The sequence below is a fragment of the Vigna radiata genome, chromosome 2 (genome assembly GCF_000741045.1).
Source record: "Vigna radiata var. radiata cultivar VC1973A chromosome 2, Vradiata_ver6, whole genome shotgun sequence".
Classification (NCBI taxonomy): domain Eukaryota; kingdom Viridiplantae; phylum Streptophyta; class Magnoliopsida; order Fabales; family Fabaceae; genus Vigna; species Vigna radiata.
Window position 1 is genome coordinate 22,731,512 of NC_028352.1, and position 15,494 is coordinate 22,747,005.

General features: G+C 33.1%; 3 protein-coding genes across 3 annotated transcripts; all 3 read left to right on the forward strand.

Annotated features, from left to right (window-relative positions):
• Window positions 1-314: 314 nt before the first annotated feature.
• LOC106753431 (flagellar attachment zone protein 1) lies at window positions 315-2,246 on the forward strand. The gene is made up of 2 exons (XM_014635243.1): window positions 315-813; window positions 955-2,246. The coding sequence occupies exons 1-2, from the start codon at window positions 315-317 to the stop codon at window positions 2,244-2,246; spliced, it is 1,791 nt and encodes a 596-aa protein (XP_014490729.1).
• A 1,794-nt stretch (window positions 2,247-4,040) lies between these two features.
• Window positions 4,041-6,953, forward strand: LOC106755645 (lanC-like protein GCL1). Its single transcript, XM_014637832.2, has 5 exons — window positions 4,041-4,300; window positions 4,401-4,579; window positions 5,489-5,600; window positions 5,815-6,285; window positions 6,354-6,953. The coding sequence occupies exons 1-5, from the start codon at window positions 4,154-4,156 to the stop codon at window positions 6,672-6,674; spliced, it is 1,230 nt and encodes a 409-aa protein (XP_014493318.1). The 5' UTR covers window positions 4,041-4,153; the 3' UTR covers window positions 6,675-6,953.
• Window positions 6,954-8,762: 1,809 nt separating this feature from the next.
• On the forward strand, window positions 8,763-15,303 carry LOC106756522 (tRNA (cytosine(34)-C(5))-methyltransferase). Its single transcript, XM_014638985.2, has 15 exons — window positions 8,763-8,976; window positions 9,068-9,156; window positions 9,401-9,467; window positions 9,569-9,684; window positions 9,987-10,053; window positions 10,203-10,251; window positions 10,379-10,464; window positions 10,591-10,838; window positions 10,937-10,992; window positions 11,425-11,510; window positions 12,160-12,252; window positions 12,746-13,076; window positions 13,258-13,772; window positions 14,455-14,689; window positions 14,762-15,303. The coding sequence occupies exons 1-15, from the start codon at window positions 8,812-8,814 to the stop codon at window positions 15,016-15,018; spliced, it is 2,460 nt and encodes an 819-aa protein (XP_014494471.1). The 5' UTR covers window positions 8,763-8,811; the 3' UTR covers window positions 15,019-15,303.
• Window positions 15,304-15,494: the final 191 nt, after the last annotated feature.

The window sequence follows — 15,494 nt, forward strand, 5'->3', positions numbered from 1 at the left end:
ATCTAATAATAGAACCTTTCTTAATGCACAATTATCTACAATCAAACATTCACTTGTGAAATCCTACACTTCCTATTTACATTCACCATTTTCCGTGCATTGTTGATAAAGGATCTTTTCCAAGCCTCTCAAACTTTGTTTCATGCACTAAATTCATTTTGGAGTTGGGAACAACATCAACGAATGTCAGTCTTCAAATTATAATTATGTCTATAAATATTTATACTTGTTTGTTATTTTATTCAAGTTGATGATTGTTCTAAATATGTTAATTGTTTTTGAAAAGGATAGTTGGTGATCAATAAATTGACAAGATGATAGAACAAGATTACATGGAGGAATATTATAAGAAAAAGAAGCAAACAGGGGAGGAAAAGAGAACAATTGAACGAGACAGAGGTCAAGCATTCAAGGAGCAAAGACAAATGAAAAGGACTGCCGATGAATCTAAGGTGACGGGTGATGAAACATTAGCCAACAAGACATCAAATTCAGACCAATTAAGTGTTAAAGAATCATCAAAAAACAAATTGTCAGAGAAAGATGTGTTATTGGACAACATGAGGAATGAGATGGATATTCTTAGATCATCTGAGAGTAATGCCACGACCTTACTGTCTAATTATAAAAGGAGAATTCAGGAGCTGGAGATTGAACTAGACAAGACAAAGGAGTCAGAAGCCAATTTGTTTGATACATTAGTAATGCAAACAAAACAATTGGAACAGAACAAGATTCTCCTTGAAGAGTCAAAGCTTGAGATAGCTGCTCTTGAAGAAAAATGGTTCGCAGATCAACCCTTTAAAAATCATGGTAATGAATTTTGATAAAAGAAAATTTTAAAATTGAATGAAGATTTTGATGAACATTCATGGTAACTTATGATATTGGTACCAAAAATATTCAAGAAGCTTCATCTTTTTGTTATTGAATCTTTTTGGTTTTGTTTTGTAGACATGGAAAATTACATTCCATCAAAGAAAAGTGAAGAGGGCAAGGAATTTCAGATCAAACCAAAAGACGAGATGAGCAATGTTGAAGAACTTTCTGAGAAGGTTAAAACCATGTTTGAAGAACTAAGCAAACTTAAATCTGAACTGAAGTTAGCAACTGAAGCTGAAGAGAATAGTAAGAAGGCGATGGATGATTTGGCGTTTGCATTGAAAGAAGTGGCAACAGAAGCCAACCAGGTGAAAGCAAAACTAACCTTAAGCCAACTAGAACTAGAGCATGCAAAAGAGGATGTTGAGCGTTGGAAAGTAATGCTAAGAACCTCAGAAGAAAGGTACAAGGAGATTCTTGAAGCAACAAGGAAAGAAGCTGATAAGAACAAAAACACAGTTGAAAGGTTAAGATCAGAAGCTGAAGAGTCCCTTTTGGCATGGAATGAGAAAGAAATTGAGCTTGTGGGTTGCATCAGAAGAGCTGAAGAGGAAAGGTTGCTTGCAAAGCAAGAATGCAATGATGCCGTTGATGCTTTGAAAGAGGCAGAGAATAAGGTAAAAGTTTCAAAGGAAGAAAATCAAAAGTTACGCGATATACTTAAACAAGCCTTGAATGAAGCTAATGTTGCAAAAGAATGTGCAGAGATTGCAAAGGCTGAAAATGCTAGATTGCAAGACAGTATTAACCTACTTGTCCATGAGAATGAGATGTTGAAAATCCATGAAGTGGCATCGTTTGAGAATATCAAAGAGTTGAAACGCATGCTATCAGAATCATCGATAAAGGAGTTCAAAAATGAGGATATTGAAAAACCACCGGTGAAAGAAAGTGGCAAAGATGACAATAGTAATGTTAAGGAGACAGGAAGAAGAGCAAGGACACATGGCAATTTCTCAATGGATCAAAAGGAACATAAAGAACCTAAGACTTTGAATAAAACATTTAGCCTTAATTTGAAGGAAATGATAATACCACATCATAGCCATAAACAACAACAGAACAAATCCGGAAACGAAGAGGTGAATAAGGACATTAAAGATACTAAGGATGCTGATGATGACACATTAAAGGGTTCGATATTTGATGAAGTAGATTCATCATCAGATTCAGAATCACGACAAGATATGGACATCCCTGATGATTTTGATCATCTTGATGAATCTCATTTTGATGATACCGAGGGTGATAGGAACTCAAGAAAACGAAGAGCTTTAATAAAGAGATTCGGTGACCTTATACGAAGAAGAGGTTATCATAATCATCGAAAGGATTCATCCAATGAAGAACATTTACAGACGTAACATTCATTTTCTGTAAGTATTAATTCATGTATTAATTAGATTGTAATGTTAACAATGTTTTCATTTGAAATTTTTTTTATAGATCAATTTTTTCTTTCATCTTTTGTGCGAAGATGTTTTTTTTTTTTTTTCTTTTTTTGTAAAGAATGATTGTATATGGAATGTTACATGTAATCATTTAGAGAATAATGTAAAATATAAAAGTTTCATATAGTTTAGTTACAAGGGTTAATATAAAAAATTATGTTTCGTGGTTCTTTCTTGATGTTTGAAGAAATTTATGTGTGATTCTAACAGGCAGGAATTTACTGTTTAAAATAGTTTAGAAAAAATAAAGTAAAAGATTCTTAGAGTTGTTTAAAGTTATTTCACTACTCTAAAAGAAGTCATTCAAAATAGTAATGATAAATATTATATATTTTATAAATCTTGTAAAATAATATTCAAGGGAAACGTTTTTCAAAATATATATTTTTAATTAAATAAAAATATTATATGAAATGTTACCTTACAAATCACAGGCAAGCAAAAGCCTTTTCTTCGCATTTTCTCTGCAGTTTAATCAAAACCTTTGATGTTTTCTTTGGTGAAATAAAAAAGATTACGGTGGGCTCAATCATATTTTAAAATTTTAAGCATTGCAAATAGTAAAACAAACTTCATGTTTTTTTTTATTAAATTCACCTGATTTACTGAATTAAACACTACTTTTTTTTTGTTGAAATTAAAAAAAGTTTGTTTTTTAAGAATTCATTTCTTTTTTATATAATTAGCTTATGGAACTTAAATCATCAATTAAGTTTTTTTTTAAGTTGTACCACTAGATTTCATAAAGTTTGACAAAATTATTACACATGATAATATAAAATTGATGGAAACTAGCAACATACTTTTTAATATTTTCTTTCGAAATTATAAAATTAATAGAAACTTGTTAAATACGGTATCCTCAATACCACTGTTGTTATATTTATTACTACAATTATTTAGATAACATTCGCAAACTATCAAAATCAGCCATAAAATTATCACGAATATAATAAATAATGATGATTTATCTTATAAAAATATAACAACTCATATAAGAATGTTATCACTACATAAACATGAGAAAAAACGGACTGAAAATATATTATATGCATATACTGTATTATTCTCGTAAAATTTTCATCACCTTGTATGAGACTCGTTTCAAATAAAAGTAAAGTGAAATTAAGAAAAAAAAAATATAGTTTTCTTATATTTAATTCGGCATTAATAAAGATTAGGTAGGAAAATTGTGTTGAGAGAATATTATTATTGTAAGATTAAACGGCGGGAATATTTTAATTAAACCATTTTGAAACACGGTATAAGTTATATTAGTCAGCTTTTCTTCATGTCTAATTCCTCGTGTTTATTCAAACTTGTGATGATTTAGACCTTGATTAGACATTAAACCGGTATTAATCACGTTGATAGTTTCATCTTCCACCACATTTACAAAGGACATAGAATACAACGTACCAAATTGGTTTTTTTAGGGTTTCAAATTGTAATATTCAATTACAAATTAAACATATCAATGGGACAAGGACACGGTTTCTGAACAGTTTGAGGCCCACAACGATATTTTGAAGAAAAAAATCTTATCAAGAACAGCACGTGATTCGCATGTTCTGTACAGTTTCTAGCTAAATCCATAACGACAAAAGTTGCAAACGTGGCCAGCGGGTGTACCGTATCTCCATACACCGCCACCGCATCGAACTTCTGCTGGACACGTTATGCACCTTCCTTTAGCTGAGGAATATGTTTGAACAGAAGCAACAAGCGATAATAAATAGGATCGTTGTTTTTGTGGCTCCATTGTGTAACTTGCTAACACTTAACACCACTCTTTCATTTTTGAGTTCAGTTTTTAGACAATGACGTCATCGGTAGTCGAAGGTGGAAGCGAAGAGGCCAAACGCGAGCCCTCTGATTTGAGTACCGAAAGCATGAATCTGACGGCTGAAAACCTTCTACTTCCTTATGAAATATTCTTGAGAGCAGCGTCTTCCCTCAAGGACAAGGTTCTTTTATATTTTTCTCTTTGTGCTTATATAGAATGATCTAGAACTTGTTTGAGTGGAGCGTGAACTTTAAAAGAAGTGAAAATATGGGTATGAACAGGTTGTGGAGGAAACTTGGAACCGGAGAGACCAGGTGGTTGATCCGACGGTGTATTCGGGACTATTGGGCACTGCCTTCACTTGTTTGCGGTCGTACCAGGTTACCGGTTGCCGGAACGACTTGCTGTTATGCAGAGAGATCGTTGACACGTGTGTCACCGCTGCACGTGCCTCGCTCAGGTATTCTAAAACAATATATACGTTAGATTTTTCAATATGTATTTTTATCAAAAAGTATTTTAAAATGTGTCTTTTTTTATGGCATTAATTGAAAAAACTAATTCATGACTGACTAATTAATTGTAACTCCACTATTTTTTAATTCTAATTCAATTAAAATTTTATTGAATTCTTTTAACGGTTACCCTTACTGTTTTCTTTTATGATAATATGCATCAACTAATCAATTAAAAAAAAAATGCATTAGCATTTCCCTCGTCATTTGTTAAGATTTTCCCAACAAATTAAGGAAAATAATGGTTAGGGCGTGTAAATTTTAATTAAAATAACAAATCTTGGTGGTGCGATTTAGATTTTAGAATTAGAATACAAGTTGGCAAAATAAAGTATGATTATGTAGTTAAATTATAACAAAGTGAAGATGTGAAATAATGCATGGAATTTTGGTTGGGTGGAAAGTTTGATTCTTTTTTCGACGTGGGTAGGCCATGGATGGTTCTTGTTTCATCTTTTGATTTGATATTATAAAGATGTCGAGTTTGGCGTTAGTTTCAGGCAATTTGGGGAGATTCGATTGTGGTAATTTAATAAGATATGTGAATATACATGGATGGACGAATGCCACACTGGAGATTACAACTACCCTTTTTAATGTTTTAAGTACAGGAACACCCTCTCCAGTAATTTAATTAAAATGCAACTCAAATGCTAACATACTAGAAATTTTGAAATCAAAACACATCAAATTAATAATGGGATTTCTTCTCAAATTCCAGTCGGTCCTAATTTTTTTTTTCTTAACTTTCTTAAATGAGACATGATAATTGACCCTTTTTGAAGTTACAGTAGTCTTATGTGACATTTTGGGTATACTTTTCTAAAGTAAGAGATACTACTTATTTGTACCAGACACGTGACTTTTTTATGCGGTAGTGGAGGCGTTTACGCGCTTGGTGCCGTCGTTGCCAATTACATGGGGGACCTCAGAAAGCGTGACTTGTTTTTGGATCTGTTCATTGAGGTAAAATCATGAAAATGAAATTCATTTATATCTGTCTGCATTATTTTGTCTCTGTTTTTCAAGGACAACGTTGCCAAACACGTATATACACTTCATGAAGTGATTCATGGTTCATATTCTTCACTTATAAAAGCTACATTTTTAAAATAAGTGCTTTCATATCTGTTGGAATCTTTGTATCAGACAAATATAATATGATGGGATTAATGCATAGGTGGCAAAAGAGAAAGCCCTACCAGTAGGACCAGAGGAAGGTGGTTTTGGAATGTCATATGATCTTATGTATGGACGTGCTGGGTTCTTATGGGGTGCACTATTCCTAAACAAGAACCTAGGAGAAGAAGCAGTGCCAAAGGACATTCTTGTACCGATCATTGATGCAGTGTTGGCTGGTGGTAGAGCAGGAGCGTCTGATATTAAAGACTGTCCATTGATGTATAGATGGCACGGAACAAGGTACCTTGGTGCAGCAAATGGCCTTGCTGGTATTCTTCATGTGCTGCTTCATTTTCCACTTCCCAGTGAGGATGCTGAAGATGTCAAGGGAACTTTGAGGTACCTCATGAGTAAGCGTTTCCCTCGCAGTGGAAACTACCCCTCCAGTGAAGGGAATCCAAGGGATAAGTTAGTGCAATGGAGTCATGGTGCAACTGGGATGGCCATCACTTTGTGCAAAGCAGCACAAGTAAGACAGAAACCTTCTTTTTCAAATTTCATTACATTGCAGAACTAATTGGGTGTGTGTATTTGCAGGTGTTTCCTAATGACAGAGAACTTCGTGATGCAGCAATAGAAGCAGGGGAAGTTGTGTGGAAAAGTGGATTGGTGAAGAAGGTTGGACTAGCAGATGGGATATCTGGAAATGCCTATGCCTTTCTTTCCCTGTACCGACTCACTAAAGAGAGTATTTACGAAGAGAGAGCAAAATCATTCGCTTCCTTCTTGTATGACAATGCAAAATCTCTTGCTCCTGCCAATGGCTATTCACTCTTCCAAGGTCTTGCTGGGACAGCATGCCTCTGGTTTGATCTGCTTCAACCACAAAACTCTAGCTTCCCAGGTTATGAATTATAGATTGATGCAGATACAAAAAGTTTCATGTAAGAATATGACTGATATGATATCATAGTACAAGACAGAATTAAAATAACAATAACAATAGTAATGCGATATAACTAATGAATAAACATAGTTTGACCCTTTATCTTTATGTACGAAAATTGAAACCAGATTGTCCTCAAGTTCTGGAAAAGGCTGTTTGTAATTATTATAAGTACATTTTTTTTGTTCATTTGTGAAATATGTGACACTATAGATATAATGTCCACTGAATTTTGAATTTGTTTTGTTTAAGTAGTTTTAATGTCTAGTCCTGATCAATTTTCATTTGGAGTGGTTTTCAATTTTAAGAATTTTAAGTTAACAATATTAATATTAAGACATGTCAGGAAATGGATTTTTATTTTTCTAGTATTGTTATCAGTTTTCTTTTGTCCTCTCTCGTCAAAGGTTTTTCTCAATTTTATTTGTGCAATAAAACCACCAATAAATTATTTGCTACATGCTTTAAGTCCGGAGACAACTTCTAAATTTATAAGGATATTATTGTCACAAAAGAAAGTGAAAAAATGGAGATGCTATATTAAAAAAAAAGGTAGAAATTGATAGTAAATAAGAAAAAAAATTATAAATTGACTTGTGTAATATATTAAATATTTTTTACATTAATATATTTAAATATGATTTATAAAATATTTTTTAAAATGAATATTTTACATTAATATATTTAAAAGTAGATTATAAAATAAGTTTAAAATAATTAATGTATAAATTATTTTTTAAAACCACAAATAAAAATTAAAATAAATTTTAAGTTAAAATGAAAAAGTATAACATTTTCGTAAACTAAATATAAATATACATTATAATTAGAATAAAGTAATATAACTTTTTCATAAATAAAAAGGTATATTTAATTTTGTTAAATAAATTAAATGATAAAATATCAAAATTTAAATTCATTAATTTTATTTTACGTTTTGTAATTAATTGTTCAATATATTTAAAATTTCATCTATTGAGAAAAACAATCAATGACATTTAAAGGTAAACGTTTATATATGAAAACATAATTAATTGTATATCATTAACTTTCCAAGCAAATCTAAGAAAGTTTGTTATACAGTGACTTTCATCTTTCCTGCTTTAAGCATGTACACTTAATTTTCTAACTATAACCACACTCTTTATGCGCTTTTCTTGGTCCGGGAAGAAACATGCTCTAAGCTTTTATTTCCTTCTTATATTTTTATTTTAAACAAAGATCATGAAAGAACATTTTTAAAAAGGCATTAAAACCAACTAACATTTTTTTTTCTTTTTAAATCAATCTGTACAATTGCAAATTTTACATCCATTTCTCATTTATTTTATTTAATCATAATAATTTAACTTTCTATTTTTTTTTCAACTCTTTCATTTCCATCATACACTCAAACAAGGGTTAAATAATAGTTTATTAGAAATAATAAACACTAGAATCATTTTTCATTCATATTGATGAAAAATATTTATAGAATCATTTTTCATTCATATTGATGAAAAATATTTATAAAAATTAAAAAAATATTATGATACATAATAATATATCTCTACCACATATAAATATATTGAAAAACTAGTTTAGATTGTCATGTACCCAATTTTAATTATTTCAAGTTTTATAACCAGAAAACTCTAAGGGTTCTAAAATAATAATTATTGAAGTGGTTTTCCAAAACTAAAAAATTGGGCAAATTCTTCACGCAATCCCATATTTTTAGTCATGCACTCTCGAATATTAAGCTTTCTATATTTAAGTGAAAAATATATTTTAGATTAATAATTTGAAAGTCAAAAATATTTGTTATTTTTTATTTCTGAATTATATAATTCGAAAACCATTTTTTATTTTTGAATCGTGAAATCTAAAAATAACTTTTTTAAACATTAATTTTTAGAATATATATAATTCACAGATCTAAATTACATAATTCATAAAGGATAAAATAAAAAAATTAATATTCATGTAAATGTTTGATGAAAATACGGAAGAATTTGCGAAGAGTTTGAAGTAGAAAGGCCCAAGCCCATTGCGTTTAACCGCTATATTGACCCGGGATGAATAATGGACTACCTTGTGCCTCCAAACTGAAACTGCAAGTGCAACGCTATGGGGAGAGGAAAAGGAGGGAAGAAGAGTCGCACTCAAAGAAAGCATTTCCAAGAGAGCAGAGAAAATGTATGGAACTCCAAACGTCCTAGATCAGATTCAGATCCTATTCCTTTCTCCAATCCCTTCGCTACTCAGAACCTCGCTTTCGATCACTATTACAAGGTAAACCAACCTAACCAATGCTTTGCTAAGTAACAGACCGTAACTCCTCTGTCATTATCTTATTTCTTTGATGCTGTTATTTCTTTTGAAGGATCAAGGAATCGTGTCGTCGCAAGAATGGGATGCATTCGTGCAACTTCTCCGAACTCCTTTGCCCGCAGCTTTCAGGATCAATTCCACGTATTCATTTATTTATTTCTATTTAAACTTCTTTTGGATTTTCACCTTCTGTCGAGTGACTGAATTCAACTGATTTTGAAAATAATCATCTATCCGTAACAGAATTTCAAAGTACAGAATAATTGCACGTGCGTAGTAAAGATAGTCAAATCCATTTCAGTTTGAATCTAGACTCGTTCATTTTAGTTCCAAGTTACGTTGATGCTTGCTTAAGTTTATTGTGTTTTTTATTCGGTGATTCCAGTAGCCGGTTTTGTGCGGATATTCGTTCCCAACTAGAGAATGATTTTGTGCACTCTCTTCAGGCTGAGGTAAGACACCGCCAGCAATTTTGTTTAATTATGCTGCTACTGTTGATTTTTCATTTTTAATGTCTTTGGATCTTTTCCTTGTCTTGAATTGTTATATATAGGTTGAGGAAGGGGATGATACAGAGGCTATTTTACCTTTGCCATGGTATCCTGATAATCTTGCTTGGCATTCGAATTTTTCGCGTAAGCAGCTCAGGAAGAACCAAACACTCGGGAGGTTAGTAAGGTTTGGTACATGAGTGGTGTGGATTGAACCAATATTAGTTTGGAACTAGAAATGTAGTTCTAATTAACAGCGGAAAGTTCTCATTGATATATTATGATTATGGCTTGATGTTTAGTTAATTACCTAACTATGACGAGCATGCTTATTTATGACTTTCACATGCTGGTTGGTTGCATTTAGTTGTGATTTATTATATCAGAATGTATTGTTTAGTTAATTAAAATAAATTATGCGTAAGTTAGTGCTTATAACTAATATGTCAATTCCTGCTCCCTATTATGTGAATCTCTCAGGTTTCATGAATTCTTAAAGATAGAAAATGAAATTGGAAATATTACAAGACAGGAAGCTGTCAGCATGGTGGGCCAGTTTACATTTTGTCTATCATTATTCATGATCGTAAAAAAGGACTAGCTCTTGTTCTAGATAGCTGGATGACTTAGTGCATGTATTTTACTTTATGATTAAAAAATTTAACTAGTGGACACAAATGTTTCTTTGCTACACAGGTACCTCCCCTGTTTTTGGATGTACATTCAAATCATTTTGTACTTGATAGTAAGTAACTTGTGCTGTACTGAAGTGGATTTTGTCACTTTTACCAATTTTTTGTGCTATTTTGTTTGTTTGCCATGCATATTTTACTGCTTTTAACTATTTTTTCTATTTGGTTGCTTTTATTCAGTGTGTGCAGCGCCAGGTTCAAAAACATTTCAATTACTTGAGATTTTACATCATTCAACTAAAGTAGGATCTCTGCCCGAAGGAATGGTTTGTGTCTGTGCATAATGTTATTTTATTTGTTTCCTAGACAAAACATTCTAGCAAATAAGGTCTGTCCTCATCAGGCTTCATGTGCAAACTTTATTAATTATTACTCTATGCTTAATTAATCAGGTTATAGCAAATGATCTAGATATCCAAAGATGCAATCTTCTCATTCACCAAACCAAACGGGTGTGCACAGCCAACCTGATTGTCACCAATCATGAAGCTCAACACTTCCCAGGATGTCTCTTAGAAAAACATTATGATAAAATGGAGCTAGATCAAGAAGCCCAGTTATTATTTGATCGTGTTCTGTGTGATGTCCCATGCAGTGGAGATGGCACCCTTCGCAAGGCCCCTGATCTGTGGAGGAAATGGTAATTTTCGTTCCTTTCCTGGATTCATTCTTCTCCCTTCTTTTTCTTTAACCACCATATGCTATTTCTTGGCTTGAGACTGACTTTTTTTTATAAAGGAACACAGGGACTGGAAATGGCCTTCATAACCTACAAGTTCTAATTGCAATGCGAGGTACATTTTTTATTATTTCTACCTTTTTAAGGGAAAATGAGGTGGGTAAATCATAACCCTGTTTTAGTTTATTCGGTTGGGAACGTTCCAGATAATATTACTTAAATAAAAATATATTTGTTTTCTCAATCACGATCTCTATAGTTAAACTGAAGTTACATTCAAGGTTGATTTAGTAGAGAAGTTGTATTGACTATTGTAGATGACAAGCATTCTTTTTCTTTCCCCAAACAATTTATTTTTGTACTTTTTTAGTTTTAGTTTAAACTAACGGTCTTTTGTTCCTCTGGTTCAATTTTTTTCCCCGTATGGTACTTGGATCAAGCTACTACTATTATTATCATAGATATAGACATAGATGAGTATAGGGTGAACAAGACTTCACTACCAATACAATGTTGGCAAACTCAATCATTCTATTGACGTTATTAGGTTTATCTTTACTTAAAGTTGGTGGAAGGATGATTTATTCAACATGCTCAATGAATCCTATTGAGAATGAAGCGGTTGTTGCAGAGGTAATCAGCCCTGAAAGTTCTGAAATTATATTTCATGCCAGTTATGCTATCTAGCTTGTCCAGTTATGGGCTTTCTATTGAAGTGTTCTATTTTCATTTCATGCTTTTATATGTATAATTTGTTCCTTAATTGATGCGGCCCTTACCCCTCTATCATGGATCAATTGGTTGTTTTCTTATATATTCAATGGATATATTTTTTTTAAATACAAATATACCTTTGATTTCGAAAAAGCATTTGATAGCAACGTGTAATTTAATCAATGGAAGCTAACTAGAGCTAACTATCAATAGTTCAATCGCATCTCACTTATCTTTTGTTGGCACGTGCTTCATTCCTCTTGTTTTCTAATTGATGTCCACTCTTTGGTATTACTACAAATCTTTCTGTGGTTGCTATTGTAGCTTGCGGTTATGAAGGAAAAACTCCATCTGAGATGTCCCCACTTTATAATAATTTGTCCATAACATAAAAATTTGCTTTTATTTATTCAACATTAATAGTTTTTCTTTTTATTTGAAAAAATAGTTGGAGTTTTTCCATATTAAAAAAAAAAATTATGTTCAATGCTTTGGCCTTGGCATCTACTAGAATACACTAACATTGTTTGTAGCACTTAAAGTATTTTCCTTTCCCTACCAATTGCAGGTTTTGCGAAGGTGTGGAGGATCCATCGAACTTGTAGATGTCTCTAGTGAACTTCCCCAACTCACTCGTCGACCAGGTCTTAAGAGATGGAAGGTTTGTTTTTCTGTGACTATTCATTGCCTTGTGCCTTAGAGTTTGAAGATAAAACGTGTAATGTCTACAAATGGATGAATTGATTTGCTTATACATGGCAAAATCGAGCATGCATAACTCTTCTTTCTGGGGCTTAGAAGGAGAAAATGTCTTCATTATTTGTGATGATGAATTAACGATTTCAATTTTATTGTGTCATGGCCTGTTATTCTTTTGGTTGACTTATTTTTTAGTTGTGTTTTAGTTGTTAATTCGTTGTAATTGATTACTGGGATGTCCTTCAACTTGTACACATGTTCACATTCCTGGTAAAACATTGAATTTCAAACTTGAATAGAAAAATATTATGTTTACCCAAATGAAACTTGAATTTCTAGCAGAAGATGTTTTGATTATTGTGTAGTTAATTGAATGCAGTACTCTAGAATAGAAGGATCTGAGGTTGTTATGCAGTGTGCATTGAAATGTATCTGAAGATGGTTTGGATGTGCAGGTATGTGACAAAGGCAAGTGGTTCATCTCCAGCAAAGATGTTCCCAAGTTTCGTAGAAATGTAGTTCTTCCCAGCATGTTTCCAAGTGGCAGAAGCTATCAGGATGTTGGTGATAGTAATTGTAATATCATCATGGAAGGTGATATTAATACTGATGATGTTAAGGGACATACTGAAGATGATACCCAAGCAATGGAGAATCCTGCTATGCTCAAATTTACTGAGGAAGATTCCGATTTCCCTCTAGAGCGGTGCATGAGGTTTGTGCCTCATGATCAGAATACTGGAGCCTTCTTTATTGCTGTTCTGCAGAAAGTTTCTGCTCTTCCTGGTAATTTCTTTTATGACTTCAGTTGTTTTTCTCTCTCAAATCCTGACTAAAGAGTCAAGGAATTCTAGTGGATATTGGGAATAACTCCTCCTTCAGCAGCCGCTTTTAAATACTAACATATTTTATGTGCCCATGCCTTTTCTTGCCATAATGGGTTTGTGATTGTTGTCCCTTTCTGCAGCAATCCAGGTAAAACCTAGAAAAGAAGTTGGGAAACAGGTTGACACAGCAAACCAGGGCAATGAGGATGCACACGAACTGCATGCTAATCCATTGGAAAATATATCTGAAGGAATTTCAGAGGCTAATGTAAATGAAAATGAACCTAATGAAACAGATTTGAAGGTTAATTCTGTTCCATGTGAAGAAGCGGATTTCAAGGAAGCCCAAGAACCCTGCAGTGTAGAAATCATAACAAAGAATACTCCAGGCAAAAGGAAACTGCAGTTTCAAGGAAAATGGAGAGGCATTGACCCTGTTGTCTTCTTCAAAGATGAAGAAGTTATTAACAGCATAAAGGTATTTTATGGCATTGATGATCAATTTCCATTCAATGGTCACCTTGTAACAAGAAACAGTGATACAAGTCACGTGAAAAGAATTTACTATATATCCAAGTCAGTCAAAGATGTTCTGGAGTTGAACTTCTCAGTGGGGCAACAACTTAAAATAACTTCTGTTGGTCTGAAGGTTTTTGTAAGTATATTATCTTCTCAATTATTGATATTTTTGTTATTGTAATTTTTATTGTTGATTTGTTTATAACATATGCTCCTTATTTTCAATAAAATTTTACTCAAAGCGAGAACATGTATAAAGTGGGAAAGTAGTAATTTATTTGCCGTTGATATAAAGGGTAGATAATTTATTTCAAATAAAAGATGGATATATACCTTTACTTTCTCTTTTCAGAGAAGCAAAATCCTTTTAAATAATTCCCTATTCAGTAGTGAAAACAGTGACATTTGAGGACACAGATCAGGTTAAAACTTGCGTGGGTAAAGGTTACCATCTATTTATATAAATAAATTTAGTCAAACTGAGTTATATTGACAAAATTATAGTGTACGAAAACACAGATATTAAAGTAGTAGCATGGCTAGTTAGTGTTAACGATTCCTATTACTGTTTTTCCTGACTCAGTTAGAATATTTTGTGGGATATGAATCATGGTAAGCAACTGGGGTGTGAGATTTCTTTTTGTCATGATAATTGATATGGGACTGCTGTGATATAAAGCCTGGATATTTTGTTTGAATTTTTATAAAAACCTAATTACTTGTAAACAATCAGTGGCCTGCCCTCAACTGTGAGTTATTTGATTAACTCTTGTAGTTGTGAATAAGTGAAAATGCTTGCCAATGTCATCATCGTACAGGAAAGACAAACTTCATGTGAAGGAAGGTCTGCACAATGTTCTTTCCGGATCACTTCTGAAGGATTGCCCCTTATTCTCCCTCACGTCTCCAAACAGATTCTACGTGCATCTGTAATAGATTTCAAGCATCTTCTGCAGTATAGAGCTGTAAAATTTGCAGATTTTGTGGATGCCAAGTTCGGAGAAAGTGCTGCAAACCTAATGCCCGGCTGTTGCGTGATAGTTTTGGGTGAAGGTATGCACCGGCATGATCAGAGAGTAAATGCCAATTAGCCTGACTCTATTTGACCTTCTCCTTTCTTCGCAGGGAGCAGAGTTGCTGCAGGGACCCTCCAAGTGGACGAGTCAACTGTAGCCATTGGATGCTGGAAGGGTAGAGCAAGTTTGACTGTCATGGTTGGTGCATTGGAATGCCAAGAACTGCTCCAAAGGCTTTTAATGCGTCTAGATACACAAACAGAAAAGGACTCCTCCATGCATGAGGACCAACCGTTTGGTACCAAGGGAGATGAAGCACAAGTGGCAAACGATAAAAATGAAGAAGTGGGAGTTAATGGGTGTTAGAAAAAGGTGAATAATTTACGCATATTTCATATTTTTCACTGATTACTTGGAGTAGTCAATCTAGGTTTTTACTAATTTATTCACAGCTTCTATGCTTTTAGTCATGTTTCCCGCCTAACTTAAGTCCCATCCCTCTTACAAAAAAGCATTTTGTAGAAATTAAGGCCGTGGTCCACCCATGTATGTTATGAATTTATTTTCTATCCATTTTTTTAGTCGTGTTATTTAGCCAAGTTAGCACACAGACTTTGCTCAAATTTGTATCAATTTTTTGTGGGTTTACCAGAATTGCTTATACTTGATAGAAGCATCCATTTTACATAACCAGCACGACATTTTGAGTATTGGAAAGTTGTCCTAGTTGCATGTTAGGGAACCGCAAGATCGCTGGTTTTTTGTGAAAAAAGGTCCTAACCAATGTCTGTTACCAAATTGGGTATTTTGCAGTTAAACTTTCATTTTTCTCGTTCAGTAAT